The 16,786-nt window shown below is 38.7% G+C and overlaps 1 protein-coding gene across 9 annotated transcripts in view; it reads left to right on the top strand.

Moving 5' to 3' along the window:
• The window catches only part of MAST4 (microtubule associated serine/threonine kinase family member 4), a 313,910-nt gene that overhangs the window by 235,985 nt on the left and 61,139 nt on the right, over positions 1 to 16,786 (top strand). For 6 of the 9 annotated variants that reach the window (XM_076361644.1, XM_076361652.1, XM_076361650.1 and 3 more), the window contains 4 exons: positions 7,272 to 7,341; positions 10,509 to 10,529; positions 11,276 to 11,354; positions 16,460 to 16,617. In XM_076361644.1, coding sequence (XP_076217759.1) covers positions 7,272 to 7,341; positions 10,509 to 10,529; positions 11,276 to 11,354; positions 16,460 to 16,617 — 328 coding nt within the window. The remainder of the gene's footprint in view (positions 1 to 7,271; positions 7,342 to 10,508; positions 10,530 to 11,275; positions 11,355 to 16,459; positions 16,618 to 16,786) is intronic. The other 3 variants (XM_076361645.1, XM_076361646.1, XM_076361648.1) reach the window with 1 other exon arrangement.

Raw genomic sequence — 16,786 nt, forward strand, 5'->3', positions numbered from 1 at the left:
GAATTCAGTGCCTCAGAGGTATCTGAAGTCAGTATTTTCATCCCTTGTGAGGACACCCTCGGATCTACAACCAACCTGTTCCCTTCTACGTTAATTCATTGCTTGTTGGGAGAACAGGCAAAATACATACTTAGTTACCTTTGCTTGCATTTCAAACCTGAGATGAATTTTATTTGGACCACTAGTTTAAGCTACCTGTTCCCCCACCCCAGGACCTCGCATCTCTGAGGGCAGAAAAGTGCTATGCATCCTCTGTGTCAACTGAAGCAAGGTGCGTGAAGGCATGTTATGAATCTCAAGGTGGAGCTCTCTTAGTCAGAGTACACTGCATTAGCACTCATGCCAATATCTGTGGCTTTGCTCAAGAACGTTTTCCTCTTTGATATCTGCAGAGCAATCATTTAGAGGTCTGGCTGCACCTTTGGAAACAATGTGCCATTGCTTCAGACCTCCTGAAGAGCTCAGGTTGCTACAAGGTAATCATAACAATCTGGATTGGAGTTAGCCAAAACAGATTGGATGTGAGCAGTATTGCTCTACTTTAGAAGAAAAGCTTCTTGATCATAATCATAATTCTTTGAGGTGCATTTTATACCTGCCTTCTTCCTTGTAGTCCTGTTTTTCTCCCAGATGCAGTCTGAACTGAAGGCACCAGCTGTTCTCTAGTTTAGACACTCTTTGAGGAGGACCAGTGGCCCAAGTTTAGGATGATGATAATTGCCCTATATGAGAAAGTCATATAGAGATCTCAGGCAAATTTCTCCCCCCCCTCCCCAATTTTCATTGTTTGCTCTGGAGATAATAGAGGGTTGTTCCTACACAGGAGTCTGTTGTTAATCTTTACAGATGCAAGCTGAATTGGACAAACACTGAATACTTCCGTAAAGTTTTTTAATTGTTAGCCTTACCATCTCAGTCATTCTCAGATTCATGTGGTAGGATGGGATGGAGAGACAAGTGAGACAGCACCACATTGATGAGTTAAGTATATTGTGCAGGGTGCAAATAGTGCATGAGTAGCACCCATCAAAGAAGGGGCAGATTCATTTGTAAGCAACAGTGACCATGAAGGCTCGTGGGCTATAGTAAAGAGCTATTAGAGCAGTAAGCAGTCCAGGGCTTGGGAGCGCACAGAGAGGTGTAAGGTCTGAGACTGAGGGTTAAAAAGGGGATAGGAAAAAGACAATGTATACAGCAGATATATAACAGCTCTGTTATATACATTAATTACTAATAATAATAATTAGTAATTAATTAATAATAATAACATACATTAACTAACATGTAATGCCCTTTTCCTCTGTGCAGGACCTGTAGCTACCTGCAGAGATAATTTGTGTTGGTGGAAAGTCAGATTTTAGTTTGCAGCTGAAATCTCCCACTATGCCTTATGCATATGTGTAAAGATCATAAAAGACTTCAAAAATAATACCAGCTTTCACTATGTAAAGTCTTTCTCTTTCTTATGAAAATAGAAAACAAATCTATACCAAGTCATTTCTTTGGGTTCAAACTTTCATCATTATTTCTAACTGTCTTAGGTTAGTTGTTTGGACATCCTTTGCCTTTAGTATCTGGGCTGGAAGCCATTAAACCTGCTGAAAGATCCTTTTAATTTTTGCATGAACTGTGGGTACATTCAGAATTGTGGGAAGTGAAGGGTTGCATCATCAGCTTGGGCAACATCTGGTGCCCTGGTCGTTAATGGGCTTTTCCAGCTGACTGCCTGCTGCTGCGTAGGCAGGTCATCTGCATGACCCAGCCTGCAAAGTGAATGATTATAATCTCAGCAAGTCAGGGCAGTCAGGTGTCCCCACCTCAGTAGTCACAGGAGCTTGTTCCTGTGGGTGATACTAACCCCTAATGATTAATAGTCACATGTGGTGCTGTTTAATTGTATCTGTTGTAGGAACAAGATTTAGCTATTAGGAGCAATGCTGTAAATCTTACTTGTCCGTATTTTAGTAAAATGTTTCATGTGGTGCCACTAAGATGACAGGTACTAGGACAGGAATTGCAAGATAAATAGGAAATTGTTTAAAGGGGAGAAGACGGGGGTTGTGCTAAAATGAGAAATATTATAAAGTGGGAGTGGAGGTTATCAGTAAAGCCCTTGGGTTTTGGTTTTGTGGCCAAACCTTTTTAATCTTCTCCTAAGTGACACTGGCATAAAATTATTGTAGCTGATGTCAATTTGGAAGACATCAGTATGAAGCAGCATTGGGAAACTGTGTTGAAGTGACTGAATGATCTCAAGGACTGGAATAAAAAGTATGAAATTACATAGCAACATGCAGCATTTTATGCTGGAGGACCAGTAACAGAAATGTCTACTGTAAGCTGTGGACTCACCTATTATAAGGAATTTAGGGAAGGACCTGACTGCATTTTCTGGATCAGATGGTGTTTGCAAGGACCAGTCTAGTGTAGCTTTGAAAATCAAATCTCTGAAGATGTATAAAGGAAGTAATTTTCAAGTGAATTTGGGAAGATTTCACACCACTGTACAATGTCCTGGTTAGATTTCATCTGGAATACTGTGTGCTTTTATGGTCATACATGTTCAGATGGGATCACGTGGGGAGAGAGGCTCGTAGGATAGAATGTGAGAGCTTTTTATGTAAGACTGAAAGACTATTACTTGCTTGCCTTAGCAACAGGAAGACTGAAAAGCCTGTATTGCCATCTAAATCAGTCAGATGTGTTTTCTTCATGGAATGGGAAGAGAAATACGTGCTGGCCATATATACCAGAACATGAGGGTTCCTGAATAATCATCCACTAAGCATGGCAGGGACAAACGTGACCTTTCTTGTTGGATTCAATAAATCTGTGAATGGGATTACATGATGCAATTGCCTAAAGCAAAATTTAAGGCCAAGGAGGTCTTACCTCCACTTGTAATCCTTTTTCTAGGATTTTTTTTTTAGGTCTGCCTAGACCTTTCTAGGCAGAGACTGTTAGAGTGCTGACTGCTAATATTCTACTCTCACTGCATTAGGACTTACTGCTTGCATCATATAATTTCATTTGATAGAGATGTAGTTTAGTTAGCTACACTGAAGTATAGTAATAAACAAAGCTGTTTGCACCATATATTTTAGTTGTGTTAGGCTTTGAATCACACTGCAGGCATTTATGTGTGTGCATCAAATTTAGAGTTAGTTTTGCTGGATTTTTAACTTTAATCCTGTGGGTTTTGTCTGAGGTAGGTGATAATGAGTACTGGCTTACTACAGTGTGTTTGAAGCAAAGAAGAATCTCTCTCATATGCAGCTACTGTGCTGTTCTGCTTTAGCTACAGTCTGCGTTGACTGGATTTTGGGGAAAGGAGGACTAGGTTTGTAAATGAATGAAGCCTTAGTGTGTTTTCATGGTGAAACACGGGGATGCTGAAAGCTAAAGATTAAAGCAGGGTTCTGAATATCATTTTTTAAAAGAAAACTGGTATTTAGAGAAAGGAAAATAATACAATATTTCAATTATTCTGACTGTTGTCACATGTAGAATAATAGAAATTATTTTGCTAAAATAAAGCTTTTTATTTAGTCTTGCTTTTGGATAAAGTAAAACTGTTACCACAATTTCAGAGCATCTTCTGCTAGTTTAGAGACAGGAGAGGAAAGTGTAAGTGGTAAGTTACATGCAGATACAACTGACTTTTAAATTAAATCCCATTAAAACATAGCACTACCAGTATTTTAAGTAGTGGTCAGACCATGCAAAGCATCCTGGCAAACGCATTTAAGGAGCGTGCAAACCCTCCTTGCTGTTACTGGGGAAAGTCGTTGGCTGGTGTGAAGCATAATTAATCCAGGTTTTGAATAGCTTGAGCTCCTCACCTCTGAGTGGATCTCAGTGGAAAGCACCTGTGAAAGTATTCAAAATGGTTCTGCTGCCCAACTGTGAGCTATGACTGGCACGATTTGTTACGGTATGAAAGTCAGACCTGTAACTTGGTGGATGGTTTCTTGTGTATTGTTCACTTTGCAGCGTGGGTTCACCACCGAGTAAACTGACACAGAGGAAGGTATGACCCACTGTTACATCGTATTACTCTGGTGCTGATGTACTGTGATTCATTTTGAAAGACCATCAAATAATGACATCAAGACTTCAAGCTGGATTTGTCTTTGACCCATCAGGAATTTGGGATAACAATTATCATTAATCTGTTATTCCCTCAGTACTAACAGAAAGTCATTGTATCTGAAACTTTATTTTGTAAGTAGACAGCTATTAAAAATACATTAATAATATACAGTGACTGTATCATACGCCTTTTTAAAAGATTTAAAACATCTTCCCTCTGTGGCAAAGACACAGGGCTTCTTGAAGCTACTTACAAAACAACCACAATTTAATTAGTCTCGATATAGTTTCCTTAACAATAGCTGCTTGCAAAATGAGCTACCCTGTGTATTGTCATGAGGCAAGAGTATTGTTTTGGTATGTTGATTGCCTATTCATTGTGTTTCCCAGAGGATGCTGGAGTTAATTACTTACCTAATGCTTGACCACCAGTCAGGTTTACTTTACCAGGTCAGAAACATCGACAGTAATCTCAGCAGCATAGAGATACCCTAGGACTAAAACATACAACAGCCAGCAGATCCCAAAGAACAGCAGGATTTGACTAATAAGCAAGCACTGCACATATGGACAGAGAATTAACTGGCACTGGTTTTTATTTGAAAGTCTCCCAGGTATTGACTTACAGATGGGTGGATGAATGCCGTGATGGATGAAGGTCACGTATAGGACTCTGCTTCTAACTTATCTTGCTTTTCTGGAACACCACATCTTAAACACATAATAACACTAGCTGTTTCTCCAGTCATTTGGGGTTTGGATTTTCATTCTGTTTCCAGGCTTGTCTGAGTTCTTAGACTTCTAGTTAAACCTGCAGGGTTTAGTATCCAGGTATTATTTATATGACTTTACCAGTTTTGTTATTTTAAAAGCTCATTTGCTATTGGAAATAGTGCTTGCAAATTGGTTTTCCTAATAACAGGATCTGATGCTTTTCCTGAGTAAGACTTTGACTTCTTCAGGTTTTGTCTGTAAGGAAGTGATCTTTGTTGATTTTAGCGAGGTAATTTGCAGCATTGTGTCTCCTCAAATCCACTGCAATAGCTATAAAATTACTGCATTTTTTCACCATGTTTTTTGCTTCTATGTGAAGTTTACGCATATGTTCTAACTGATGGACAGTTAGGCATGTCCTTGATGTGTATTAAATACGTGTATATATCCATGTATAACTTTAAAATAGCTATCAGAGGAAAGGAATTTGTTTACACACCCCCATATGCTGGTTTGTCAAATTATTTCCTGTCAAAAGCTGTTTATGTCTCACTGCATTAAGCCTAATTCTCTGCTTTTCTGCGAGAGTTTAAGGTAGTTTCTTTGTCTTTATTTCCTCTTATCTAAGTCCATGACACACTCCAAATTACAGCTAATTTTTTCTACTGCAGTAGCTAAAGTTTGTGACCATGTTTTATCTGCAGTGTTACAATTTTTTTTTTTTTTTTTTTTTTTTTAGCTTATCTTTATTAAATAAGCTCTGGTAGCAGCAAAAGAAATCCATTTAGCTGTTAAATTAAACAAACTGTTGCTCTCAGTAATTTGGTGTTTGCAGTTCATGCAGGACAAGAATAAATTGTGTTGGTCCCCAAAGAAAGATTGAAATCTGTGCCACGTGCGTGGCTTCAGATTCCCTCTGCTTTCCCCCCTCTCCCTTCAGGGAGTGAAAATCCTTGCCACCTTGAAATTCTCGAGGCCCTCAGATGTGTCTGGAGGGTAATGAAGAAGCTGGGGTCTTGAGGGAGAGGAGGGAATGTCAGAAGGACATAATTCAGCCATGATAGATAAACAGGCAAAAAAAAGTTGGAGGTATTGGCCAGTGAGAGTGGAATCCTTGTCTCTCAGGGCCATGGAAAGAGCAGCTGCAAAGATGTGATTTAAGCACAGCTCAAAAAGCATCTTGCATCTGCTTCTAGCCAAAAAAAGGCGGGGGGGTGGGGTGTGTGTGTGTCGTTCTCTGTGTTTGCTACCTAATGGCTCCATGATTATGCTTTCTGGTGTAGAATTAATGGGATCTGTTAAGGACATCACTATGATAAATGCAATGTTAATTCAAAAATCTGAGTAGAAATCAAAGCCACTTGAAGTTCTTTTAAGGACTCACTCTGTTGTACTGGCCTTTTCACATGTAGGTAGTAATTTTCTCCTCAGAAATTAAACATTAATTCTCACTGGGTATATTGGAGCTTTTTTTTATCTGTTGCTTAATGTTGTGGTCTCATTTATGTCCAAAAATAAAATGCTGCAACAAATACATTGCTCTTCTTTAACGTGTTGTTGTTGCAGTCTGTTCCCTATTTAAGGAAACGTTGACTTTTAGATGTATGACAGTGTGACTTCAAATAGAATCCGTTTAGCTTTTGGTATTCTTTTGGGTTTGGGGTTTTTTTTTTGTTTTTTTCCAGGGGTCATCTTTATTTCTTCTTCAGATACTGAGTCTCCTCTAGTTGTAGGTACTGAGGGGCAGAGGTGGCAGGAGCAGCTCTCAGCAGCTGCCTTCTTTCTGTACTCGTGCTGGTCAGCAGGAGGTTGGGTGCTTTAGTATGAAGAAGTAACAGACCCTAAAGTTACAACCCATTCACAATGTGCAGTTGCTTCTCATCACAGAGGGTGGTTGGTGGTTGTCTTTCCATGCCTCGGCCTAACAGAACTAAGGGAAAAAAAATTCATTTAGTGTGCTTTGTCTGTTTGTTTCGGAGCTAGAAAAAAAATGAACAATAAAAAAATCACAATAAAGCTCCTGTGGAAATGCTGTGGAGACTTTGTGTAAGGGCTAAATCATGCTGATCATTATTTTTCTATCTTTCAAATGTTTGGTGTGGTTTAAAAAAACCCACCTTGTTTCTGACATTAAAAATATGTTTCTTTCAAGCTAATATGCTGGTTTTTTTTAAACTTTAGTTCTCAAATTAATTTGAGAATTCTCAAATTAAAGGGCTAAATAGAGGGTTTTCTGTGAGTTGTGAGTTACAAAATCCAAAAACTAAAATATAAATGAAATGTGAGTTGAAATAAGATTCTATTTCAGAGTTTATTTTCTCAGAGACTGTGAGAGAAGAAATTCTGATATTATTTTCTAACCTGCCTGGAAATGCTTAGATTAGCATGTCTGAATGTTTTTTAGTTTTGGGGTTTGGGTTTTTTTCCCCCCTAATAATTATTTTTTTGTGTATCCCCCCCAACAGGAAACAGTCCTCAAGATAGCCCTAGGAATTTCTCTCCCAGTGCCTCAGCCCACTTTTCTTTTGCACGAAGGTAAGAGGTTGTTTGTAGTATGCAGCATGCATTTTGCATAGAGGAAATGTTGTTGGACCCAGATATTAAGATGATTGCAAATACGTCTGTCAACTCTATCACTTAAAACAACAACTGTTATTTTGCTTATGTAAACTCTCCTGAACCTCAGTTGCAACAGAGTTGTACTGGATGATTGATACAATGCAATCATACCTTTTTTAATTTAAAACCCCCCACACACCTTTTTTTTAATGACTTAATTGTGATGGACCCAGTTCAGACACTATGTCCTCATCCATTGAGATGGGGAAATTTTAAGCTACATCTAGGTTTCTTCATTTTTTTTTTAACAATGTAAGAAGGGCATCGCTTATCGCAGTGCTTAGAGCACTATTATGGAGGTCCTGCATTCAGGGCCTGATTTTACTGGTAGCAGCCATACCATCGCTGTACCTTTAATACCTGACCTTGACCTGTTTCACTATCTGTACCACTGAGACAGTCAGCTCTGTCATAGGAGTGTTGTGAGGATTAATTAATGCTCACAGAATTTTTGAAGATCTAAAGTGAATTTGAACTGATCCATGAAGTAAATTATTATTAAATGAACTGTAACCAAAGTTGATAGCATGTCATGGGAACAGTGTGGTTCCCTATCACTTAACACCTTGTCAGCCTACCTCAAATAATATGTTCATTTACTCTAAGCCTGGGAGCGTAGGCAGAGTTTATATGTTGACCCAAGAATATATACTCAAAAAATGAAATTAGAATGCTGTGGCTTTCTTTGTCATTAAGTAGTGCCAGGCAGGTAACTGTTGCATTTGCAGTGAGACAGCACTTGCTGCTACGGTTTTACTTCCTTTATTTTGGGAGTTCAGTAAACTATCACACACAAGCTCTCAAAAGTAAGTACAAGGAAATGGCTTAACTCTTTTTAAAAGCTGCAAAGGGGGAAAAACTTTACTTGTGTATTCCTTTTATCTGAATCTAATTCATCTGTGACAGTAGATTTTTTTTTAAATCTTTCTAATAGCGTATGATGTCACTTTTTTAATCAATACCTTAAGAAAGTTGAGTATTTCTTTTGAATCTACTTCCTCTTGATAGTATCTTTTAAAAAAGGAAGGCTAACTCTTCATAGATTACATTTGTTTGTGAGCATATTTTTAGAAAGATTCATTAAATCCAGAAATAGCTTATAATGGAAAAAGCAGATTTGAAAGACCAAGCATTACTTAGAAATACAGTGGGCAGGAAGTAGTTTTCCTTTCCCACCCATAATCAACAGAAAGTTAAAATCATTATGTTTTTGTAATCCTTAAAATTTGGGAGGAAAAAATGAATTTGTTTACCAGTGTTTCATTTGGATTTTTACCATTTTTAGAGCCCTGTAATGGGCTCTAAATAAATTCTTGAATTGAAGGAATGCTAACAGAAGAAGTTTCTGTGATTTCAAAATATTTCATTAATTCAGTGGGATTCAAGAAATTTCTTTAGAACAATTTTCTATGGAAACTGATTTTGTTCTATGTTTATAGTGAAAATGCTTGATGACACTTTTTAGAACAGTGTTAATGTAAATTTTTCTTAAGAATTTGGTATGTGTGTTGTGGTTGTCTTCATATAACCTGGGATAGGATGCATTTTGGTAGTAAAATGTCTTGTGGTTAATGAGGGCAGTTCTCAAACATCTGACTTTATGCCTTTTCTGTTACGTTTTGTAAATTTAATGACAATACAAAGGAAGGGAAGGACAGTGCGTGTGTGTGTGATAGAGCAGGTTGAAGGAGCAGAGGTGAGGTGGTAGAGGGGTATGGATATTCCTTTTCCATCCACTGCCCCTGAAGTCCGTGGGGATACGAAAAAGCTGGGGAAATGTGAGGAAGGGAGGGAAAGGCAAAGGAAATGGTTGAGAAGCCTCCTGTGGGAAAGGAGGGCTTCCCAGTGTAGCTGTTTCTCATCAGCTGCTAGCCACGCCACACAGCGGCAGCAGCAAAGGGGGCTGCAGTGGGAAGGTGTCCCTCTGCCATGCTACCAGCCGGTGTGCCGGGCTGGAGGCAGCTTTCCCCAGGCCCCTCGGCAATGAGCAGGAGTATCGCCTTCCTCTGCCCACATCTGGTGGGGTGATCAATGCCTGGGAATAGCCTGTGCCTCTGGTAGCCGCCACTTAGGCCTCTTCTGCTGGTACGTACAAGTCCAGCATCTACAAGCCCATGGGTAGGTGACAGATCCTGCTTTCCAGAGCTGCTGGGAAGTGGGTAGGACCGCGCTGTAGGGCAGGGACAAGCGGTGTATGAGAATCCAGGGGAAAATGCTGTAAGGGCTTGCTGCCTTTTTTTCCCTTCTTCCTATGGATGCCTCCTATTCTCCCACCTTTGGTTCCCAGATAACTTTCCGTGATATCCTATCCCCACTCTCAACGGCCCTTCTGCGTGAGAATTGCTGTGTGATGCAGGAACCCTGTTCAATATGAGTTATCAGTAAGGAAGTACTTTCTGACTCACAGCTGCAGAATATATGGGTCTCACGCACGTTTAAATACCTTCCAAGTTCTTGTTCTTTCAGCTATGAACATACTTAGCTTGTGCAGCTGAGCCAAAATGAAGAGAAAACTCCTTTTGAATTGTTCATTCATCTGGAGGTAGCTCATGCATACCTGGGGGAAGGGGAGAAGGGAGGAGAATTAATGAATTAAAAACAAAATTACGCAGGAGGAGGAAGTTTTTTCTAGAGGTCAGTCTTTGATGCAGTCAGCAGACCCTCTAGCACATGTTCTCTTTATATTTTAACACTAATTATGTACTGTAGTTTCTTTTCTCACACTGTATGTATTCAAAGTCCCAGAGGCTTGGGTTGTAGCTTGCGGATGGATAAATGGGAGTAGGAAATAAGGTGTTAGAATGGAGAGAAGCAAGCGGGTTTTTTTAGGCAGTTAGCTTGAAGGGTAGGGAAGCTGCATCAAAAGGTTTAAGGTTCCTGATTTGGCATCACTTCAGTTCTCCTTCATGGAATTATACTTGTGTAAATCAGACTTGAGAGATGATCTTTGTACTGGCTGTGAAACAGAGCTTCAATTCTCCTTTCTCCCACTGTCATACGGCTTGTTAATAAAAACTTGTCCTGTTTTGTTATTTATGTATTATTTTGCTTTTTTTAACATATTTGATACAATGGTACTCCAGTCATGGGCACCGAAATGACAGGTAAATGTTACCTCCTCAAAAATCCAAACGCTGCTCCCATAGTTGTTTTTTTTGTTTGTCACCTTGAATGTTCGAGTTCCATGTTGTCTGTGTGTAGCTCACCTCAAGCGGTGAAGAACAGAAATTGGTTTTGGTTATGATTTTTTTTTTTTTCCATTCTGAGTGAGCATGATTTTTGCTGCAAAATTGTTTTTCCTTATTTACATATCTAATATTTAACAAGTTCGGTTTTACCTAATCATTCTTTGCAGTTATTTGACATTAGCCTGCTAGTTTGCTGATACCCTGTACTGATGTCACTTAAGAAAGCGCTACCCTTATATTTCAGGCAGACTGTGGTGGTTATTCTGTGGTTCAGAGCATTGTGGTTTGCATTTGTTCACAAGTTTTTAATTTGCTTCTCATTAATTTTCATCTGAGGGACCTGAGAGTTGTGAAGACTCCCTGTAGTCCATTTCTATGTGTATTAGTGAAACACCAGTTCTGTGGAGCTGTTCATTCACTTTCTGGTTGTTTCATTTCATAGCTTTCTAACTACAAAAACACACTAAAAAAACCAGTCTGTAAGCCTAAGTCATCCTGGCTGAATGCTTGTTTATTGTGGTCCCCTGTGAAAGTTTACTCTTTATTAAAAACCCTGTTTGTATCATGCTTTTGGAATGCGGTTTCACACAGTAATACTTCCACAGATGTTTCTGTATTAGGATACTGCAGTGTTCATTTGACTAACCTTGGTTTCACAACAGGACTGATGGTCGCCGCTGGTCTTTGGCTTCTCTCCCTTCTTCTGGCTATGGTACCAATACACCCAGCTCAACTGTTTCTGTAAGTATCCACTTTGCTGTGCTGGTAGATTTCTATTACATGACATATCTTCTCAAATGTAGCTTGCTTCTCTTAGGAGAAGGCAATGTAAGTTTACTGTTGATAGACTTTGAATTCGTATGGGATACAAAACTGCTTTACTTCACTGAAATAAAAGAAAACTTTAGGCAATGTGTGCTTTCCTTAGAGATATTTTCCGGCAGTGAGTAGTATTTAAGTGCCCCCTTTTGATCTGGGGGCAGTAGGAGGGGAGACATACTGCCTTATTTTAACCATATGGTAGTTAGGTATCAAGTCTTAAGTGAGGTTCCCTTGATAACAAAAAGAAAGAGAAACCACTCTATGACATGATTCATCCATCCTAGGTTAGACTGCTATCTTAAGATGGGATGAATCACGCATTTGCCTGTCTTTTTAATTTGGCAATAGTGAGATGTTAGTGCATGATAATAGGTTAGATAGTTAGCATTTTCGATGGCTATAATTAGAAGAGAAGAAGCCTTTGGGATATATAATAGGATAAATATGTCTAATTTGTTAATTTTTGCCTGTTAGAGCAATCCTTATAATGTGATCTTCTATCAGCCCCCCTGCTATGCATGTACTATCTGACTCATGACATGCACCATGGCAGTGCATGAGACCCTGCTTCAATACTTAGGAGCTAGGCAGTGGGAGAAGTAAGAATCTGTATTTTTGCACATCTTGCACACCTCTATACTGGAGAGGAAGTACTGGGTTGTGTTACAACCTGGAGCTAAGCTGTCTGTTGTGATAGTCACACCTGAGAGACTGGGGAGATAAAGCTGTGGAAGAGGCCTTCTGTGGAAATAGCAAATAGTTGGCATTTTGGCAGTTACATTCCATCTTCTGCAGTAAAGGGCTTGGTCCTTGTAGATCCAACTATGAATCTTCAAAAATTCTTTTGTATCTTTAGCCTTGTTTTTGACCTTCGGGGTTGTATCATTAACAAAAGTACTGTTTTATGAATGATACATATTGCGGGACACGTGATATCTGATTTTTTTTTTAAATGTTTCTTGTACAATTTAAGTAAGCTTTCTCTTCCCCTGGGCGTGTTGATTCTTTTGTGAAATAGCTGAGCTCCACATCCTGTACACTGATGAAACGTGACCATTTCATGTTATGATCAACTCTTATTTTATTTTTGTCCACAAAGACTTCTGGAAAGTCAAGTCAATTCATGCTGACTTCAAACCAGGTTGAGTGAGGGATTTTATGTATCTTAAGAACTGTTCCTCAGCAGCACTGATTTTTGACCTCTGCTTTCCTTCCTGTGTAGATCTTACTTTTGCCAAGGAAATTGCTTGGTTTCACATTAATTCCCTAACCACTTTCCACAGTGCATGTTTGTACACCTCTCGTTTGAACTAGATCAAATATGCTGTGCTTTTCACTTAACCTCCTTTACATCAATATATTTTATGTCAGATAAATAATTGCCATAGCAACCCCATCATTGTTATAAGAAACAGGCTTGTGCTAGAAAGAAAATGAAAAGCTGTGTCAGAAACATATCAAAACACAATTTTAATTTTCAGTCAATACTCTCAAGCTTTTTCTTTGACATCTTCAATTTTAAAATGGTAATTCTAGTTCGTATACTTCTTTCCCACTTAAGTTTACTAACTACTGTATGTATGCTGGAATGTGGAGCAGTTTTACGTCATTTTTGCATTTCTTATGAAAAAATATAGCACTGTCATTTATGGACTTAGATATCTTAACTTCCGTAATAGACTGTTGTTGAGTTCTCCCTTGATATTTCCTGACTAGACCATGTCGTATAAATATTAAAATAGATGTCTTCTCTAGCATTGAACAAACAGTTTCTGTCTTGTGGAAAGAAAGCTGTTTTTCCAATAAATAAGTTAATTTTGTTGAGGAAACCAGCAGTAGAGAATTTGTGCCATATATTTCTTATGGTTAGCTGTTTGTTCCCCCCACCCCCAGGAATCCTCTACTGCTGATGAGCCCTGCAAAAGCACTGGGACAACCTCTGAATTTTAAGTAATTAATTTTAGCCACTATTTCTTTGCTTCTTAGTAGAGATGTTTTTCACTTTCTTTTCTACCCACTGGACAATATACGTGAATCAGAAAATGAAAGCTGGAAGTATGCCCATCTAATTGGTTTCATGTACTTTTTCAGAATCTGAAACAGCTAGCACTGTGCAACCTTCTCCTCCACATTCTTAGAAATTCGTAGAGGCAGTGAGAAACCACTTGACACACGGTAGCCTAAGTGCACATACAGAACGCTTCCTTTTCAGTGCTGGATAAATAAGACTCACATTAACCCAGAGATGTATCAACTGGAGACTAGAAACGGTTTTTACACATCACAATAGAGCACAACTTTGATCTTTACAAGCAACTGAAAGTCAAAGCAGGGGCAGAAGGGTCTGTGGTAATCACGATTATGCTCAGGTGAGTGTAGCTCACCATTTCTTCTTAGCCTGTTTTTTCTTTTTTTAATACTGAAAGTGAAGAGATTGATGGAATTACCAATTTAATGGAAGCTTGTGGGTTTAGAAGTGGTGCAAGTACCACATATACCAGTTCTCACAAAAAAGTTGAAATTGAATGAAAATATTTCCTGCTAAGATTATTTGATAGAAAAGAAAGTCTTGGTGTGTTGTATTCTTGCAAAGTTGGATCAGATCCTGCCAGTTATGAGATGCAGTTGAGATGATTGTGTGTCTTCTAGGAAAGCAAACCTATAAAAATGATAAAGTGAGAGAATACTCAGTTGCATATTTCTACCAGTAGATTATTTTCTTGGAAGCTTATTTGGATGGGGAAATAGGGTAAGGAAGTGAGGAAAGAGACTTTGGGGTTACATTAGCTGGTATTGGTTGCATATTTCTGTGTTGGAAGAACAATTTGTGTTGCCATGATGCACTGTGGTTGTGCATATTAAAAATACATTAAATCTTACGTGATTTTTGGAGCAGCTTTTCTAGAATGCCAGGAGAGCTAATTTTTTAAAGAGTTTTGCTATGAGAATTTGGATTTGTACCGAGATCAGAATTCAGACCGCCAAGAAAACGCACTCTGTGCCTGCAATGGTCCTGATGCAACTGAGAGTTGTTAGCGAAAGCAAGATTCTCCCTTTAATCCTGTTGGATCTAGACTCTGTGAGACCTTATATGAGGAAGAATGTGATACAGGTTATTGTCCTCCTGATCTTCCCAGAATCCCTTGAAGCCAAAGAGGTAGAGATTGATTTTGTAGAAATAGCCATCTGTGGCAGTCTGTATTACGAAATTTCCCTGTGCTAGAGTATCTTTTATCTTATGGAGTCTGGCTGTAGGAAATACGCCGTGAGGTTAACTGCAACTAGCTGCCATAGTGTGAGGTAAGAAGGAACTTAACTATACTCTGTGCTAAATTATGCATGGTAATGTGTTAAGGCTGAATTTCATAAATGAGTTACTGTTACTTGACAAGTTACTACCTATCGTGAACTGTGGTAAATTCTTGGTGTGCATGCTTCTTAGCCTGCAGAAAAGCAAGGTAATGCAATCTTGCTAACTTCAACTTGTTCTGATGTGATGCAGCCTTCCCACGTAGACCAGTCCTGCGCAAGTTAACCTTTCCCAGCAGTGGGTTTTCTTCTTTTTTGCTTTTAAGAGATGACTTCATGAGATCTGGTGTGATAAGTAATCCTTTCTCGAGTTCCTAGGAATTAGGATATATTCAGCCTTTACACACAAGTTGCCAGGAAATTATGAAGACTGTCTAGTTTCTGTGCTTGCCAGCCTGGATATTACCTGCTGACGTTAGCAATGTAGGGCAATGTTTGTACAGTACGAAAGTTTATTTATTTCACTCACTAGGGATGATATAGCAAAGAAGCTCTTACTGTGTTGGCCTTCAATAAAAGACCAGCCAAGCAGGGGCCTTGGTGTCCTATATGGGAAGACAGATAAGAACAATAATATGCACATGAAGATTGACATATAGAAGCAGCTCATTTTTGTGAAAAAGCCAGCTAGAGACTGAAGAGCTCCAGAAAGATGTACAAGTTTTTGGACTTCTTCCCCTTCGCAGGTAAAATAAAGGGAATGTCTACATGGTACCAAGCAGCTTTGTGCAGTCATACATGGATATTTGTGAACAAGCTATCTTGGAATCTAGTTTTGGTACCAGAAACAGTAGAGCATTTCCCTGTCTACACTCATCAGTCCAGATTAGCGAGGCTGGTTATTAATACATTGAATTATGTACATGTTCTTTACAAGGACATCAAATCCAGTTTCAAAGAAATAGTTTCAAAGTTCTACCTCCAAACATTTAGTGTGGCTCAGGTAGCTAGCTATGCTGTATAAAAGACAGTAAAATATGATAGTATGATCATCTGCACTGCTTTATGTAGTGCGGCTTTATACATGCAATTTTGCAAGGCTAGTTATTGTGGTAGCACTTCCAATTTCATACCTGTCTGTATCTTCCAATTCTATACTAAGTGGATGGTTTGAGTGTAATCCCTTTCACTTTTGTCAGCCATAGAACCTGTCTTGATAAATGTATTAAGTTCTTCCACTTCATTTTGAATGTACAGGGGTTTATAAGAAAATAGCACATGAATTTTTTCAGCAAGAATTTAGATTATATTTAATTTTATTTTAAAAAAAACACCAATAATGTCTTAAATATGGATGATGAAGTACCCTCATCATGTAGATTTACAATTTGTGTTGTGGCAATAAGTTGTACTCTATGGTTATCATACTTACACTGCCCTACTCGGATAATTAATTTTCAGCAGACCCCATTTTAACTATTCTTACGTATTGGTGTGAGTTACTGACATTAGATGTCATCTTTGCCTTAGAGGAAATTTGAACTTTTGAAATGCAACTTCTGGTACTGAAGTAGGTTGTGTTTTTTTTTTTTTATACTTACTCTATATTTAGCTCATTAAGTTGAGACTAATTAATTATTCTTTAAATTGGCAGTCAGGTGTGGGAAACTAACTATAATTTTTAAATTAAATGGCTTTATTCATGAGCACTGAATATGGTCTTGAAAATGTTTTTTCACTCTGATAGAAGCTTGTGTTCTGTTCTGCTCTTGTAGTCATCCTGCTCATCCCAGGAGAAGCTACACCAGTTACCATACCAACCGACACCTGATGAACTACATTTTTTGTCTAAACATTTCTGTACCACTGAGAGCATTGCCAGTGATAACAGGTGCAGGACCACTGCAATGCGCCCTCGGTCCCGAAGTCTCAGGTGAGTTTGTCTATCTGGAAATAGGGGTTGGATCTAAATTCACATATTCTGGAGCTTCATGGTTTTGTACATTGGGGGCATTCACTATTTTTGAAATTGCTGAAGTATAATATAAGAAGTACGCATCTGAGGCTGAATCATGATTAGTCCTTTTAAATTCTTCCTCCTG

Source organism: Aptenodytes patagonicus, chromosome Z (genome assembly GCF_965638725.1).
Source record: "Aptenodytes patagonicus chromosome Z, bAptPat1.pri.cur, whole genome shotgun sequence".
Lineage (NCBI taxonomy): Eukaryota > Metazoa > Chordata > Aves > Sphenisciformes > Spheniscidae > Aptenodytes > Aptenodytes patagonicus.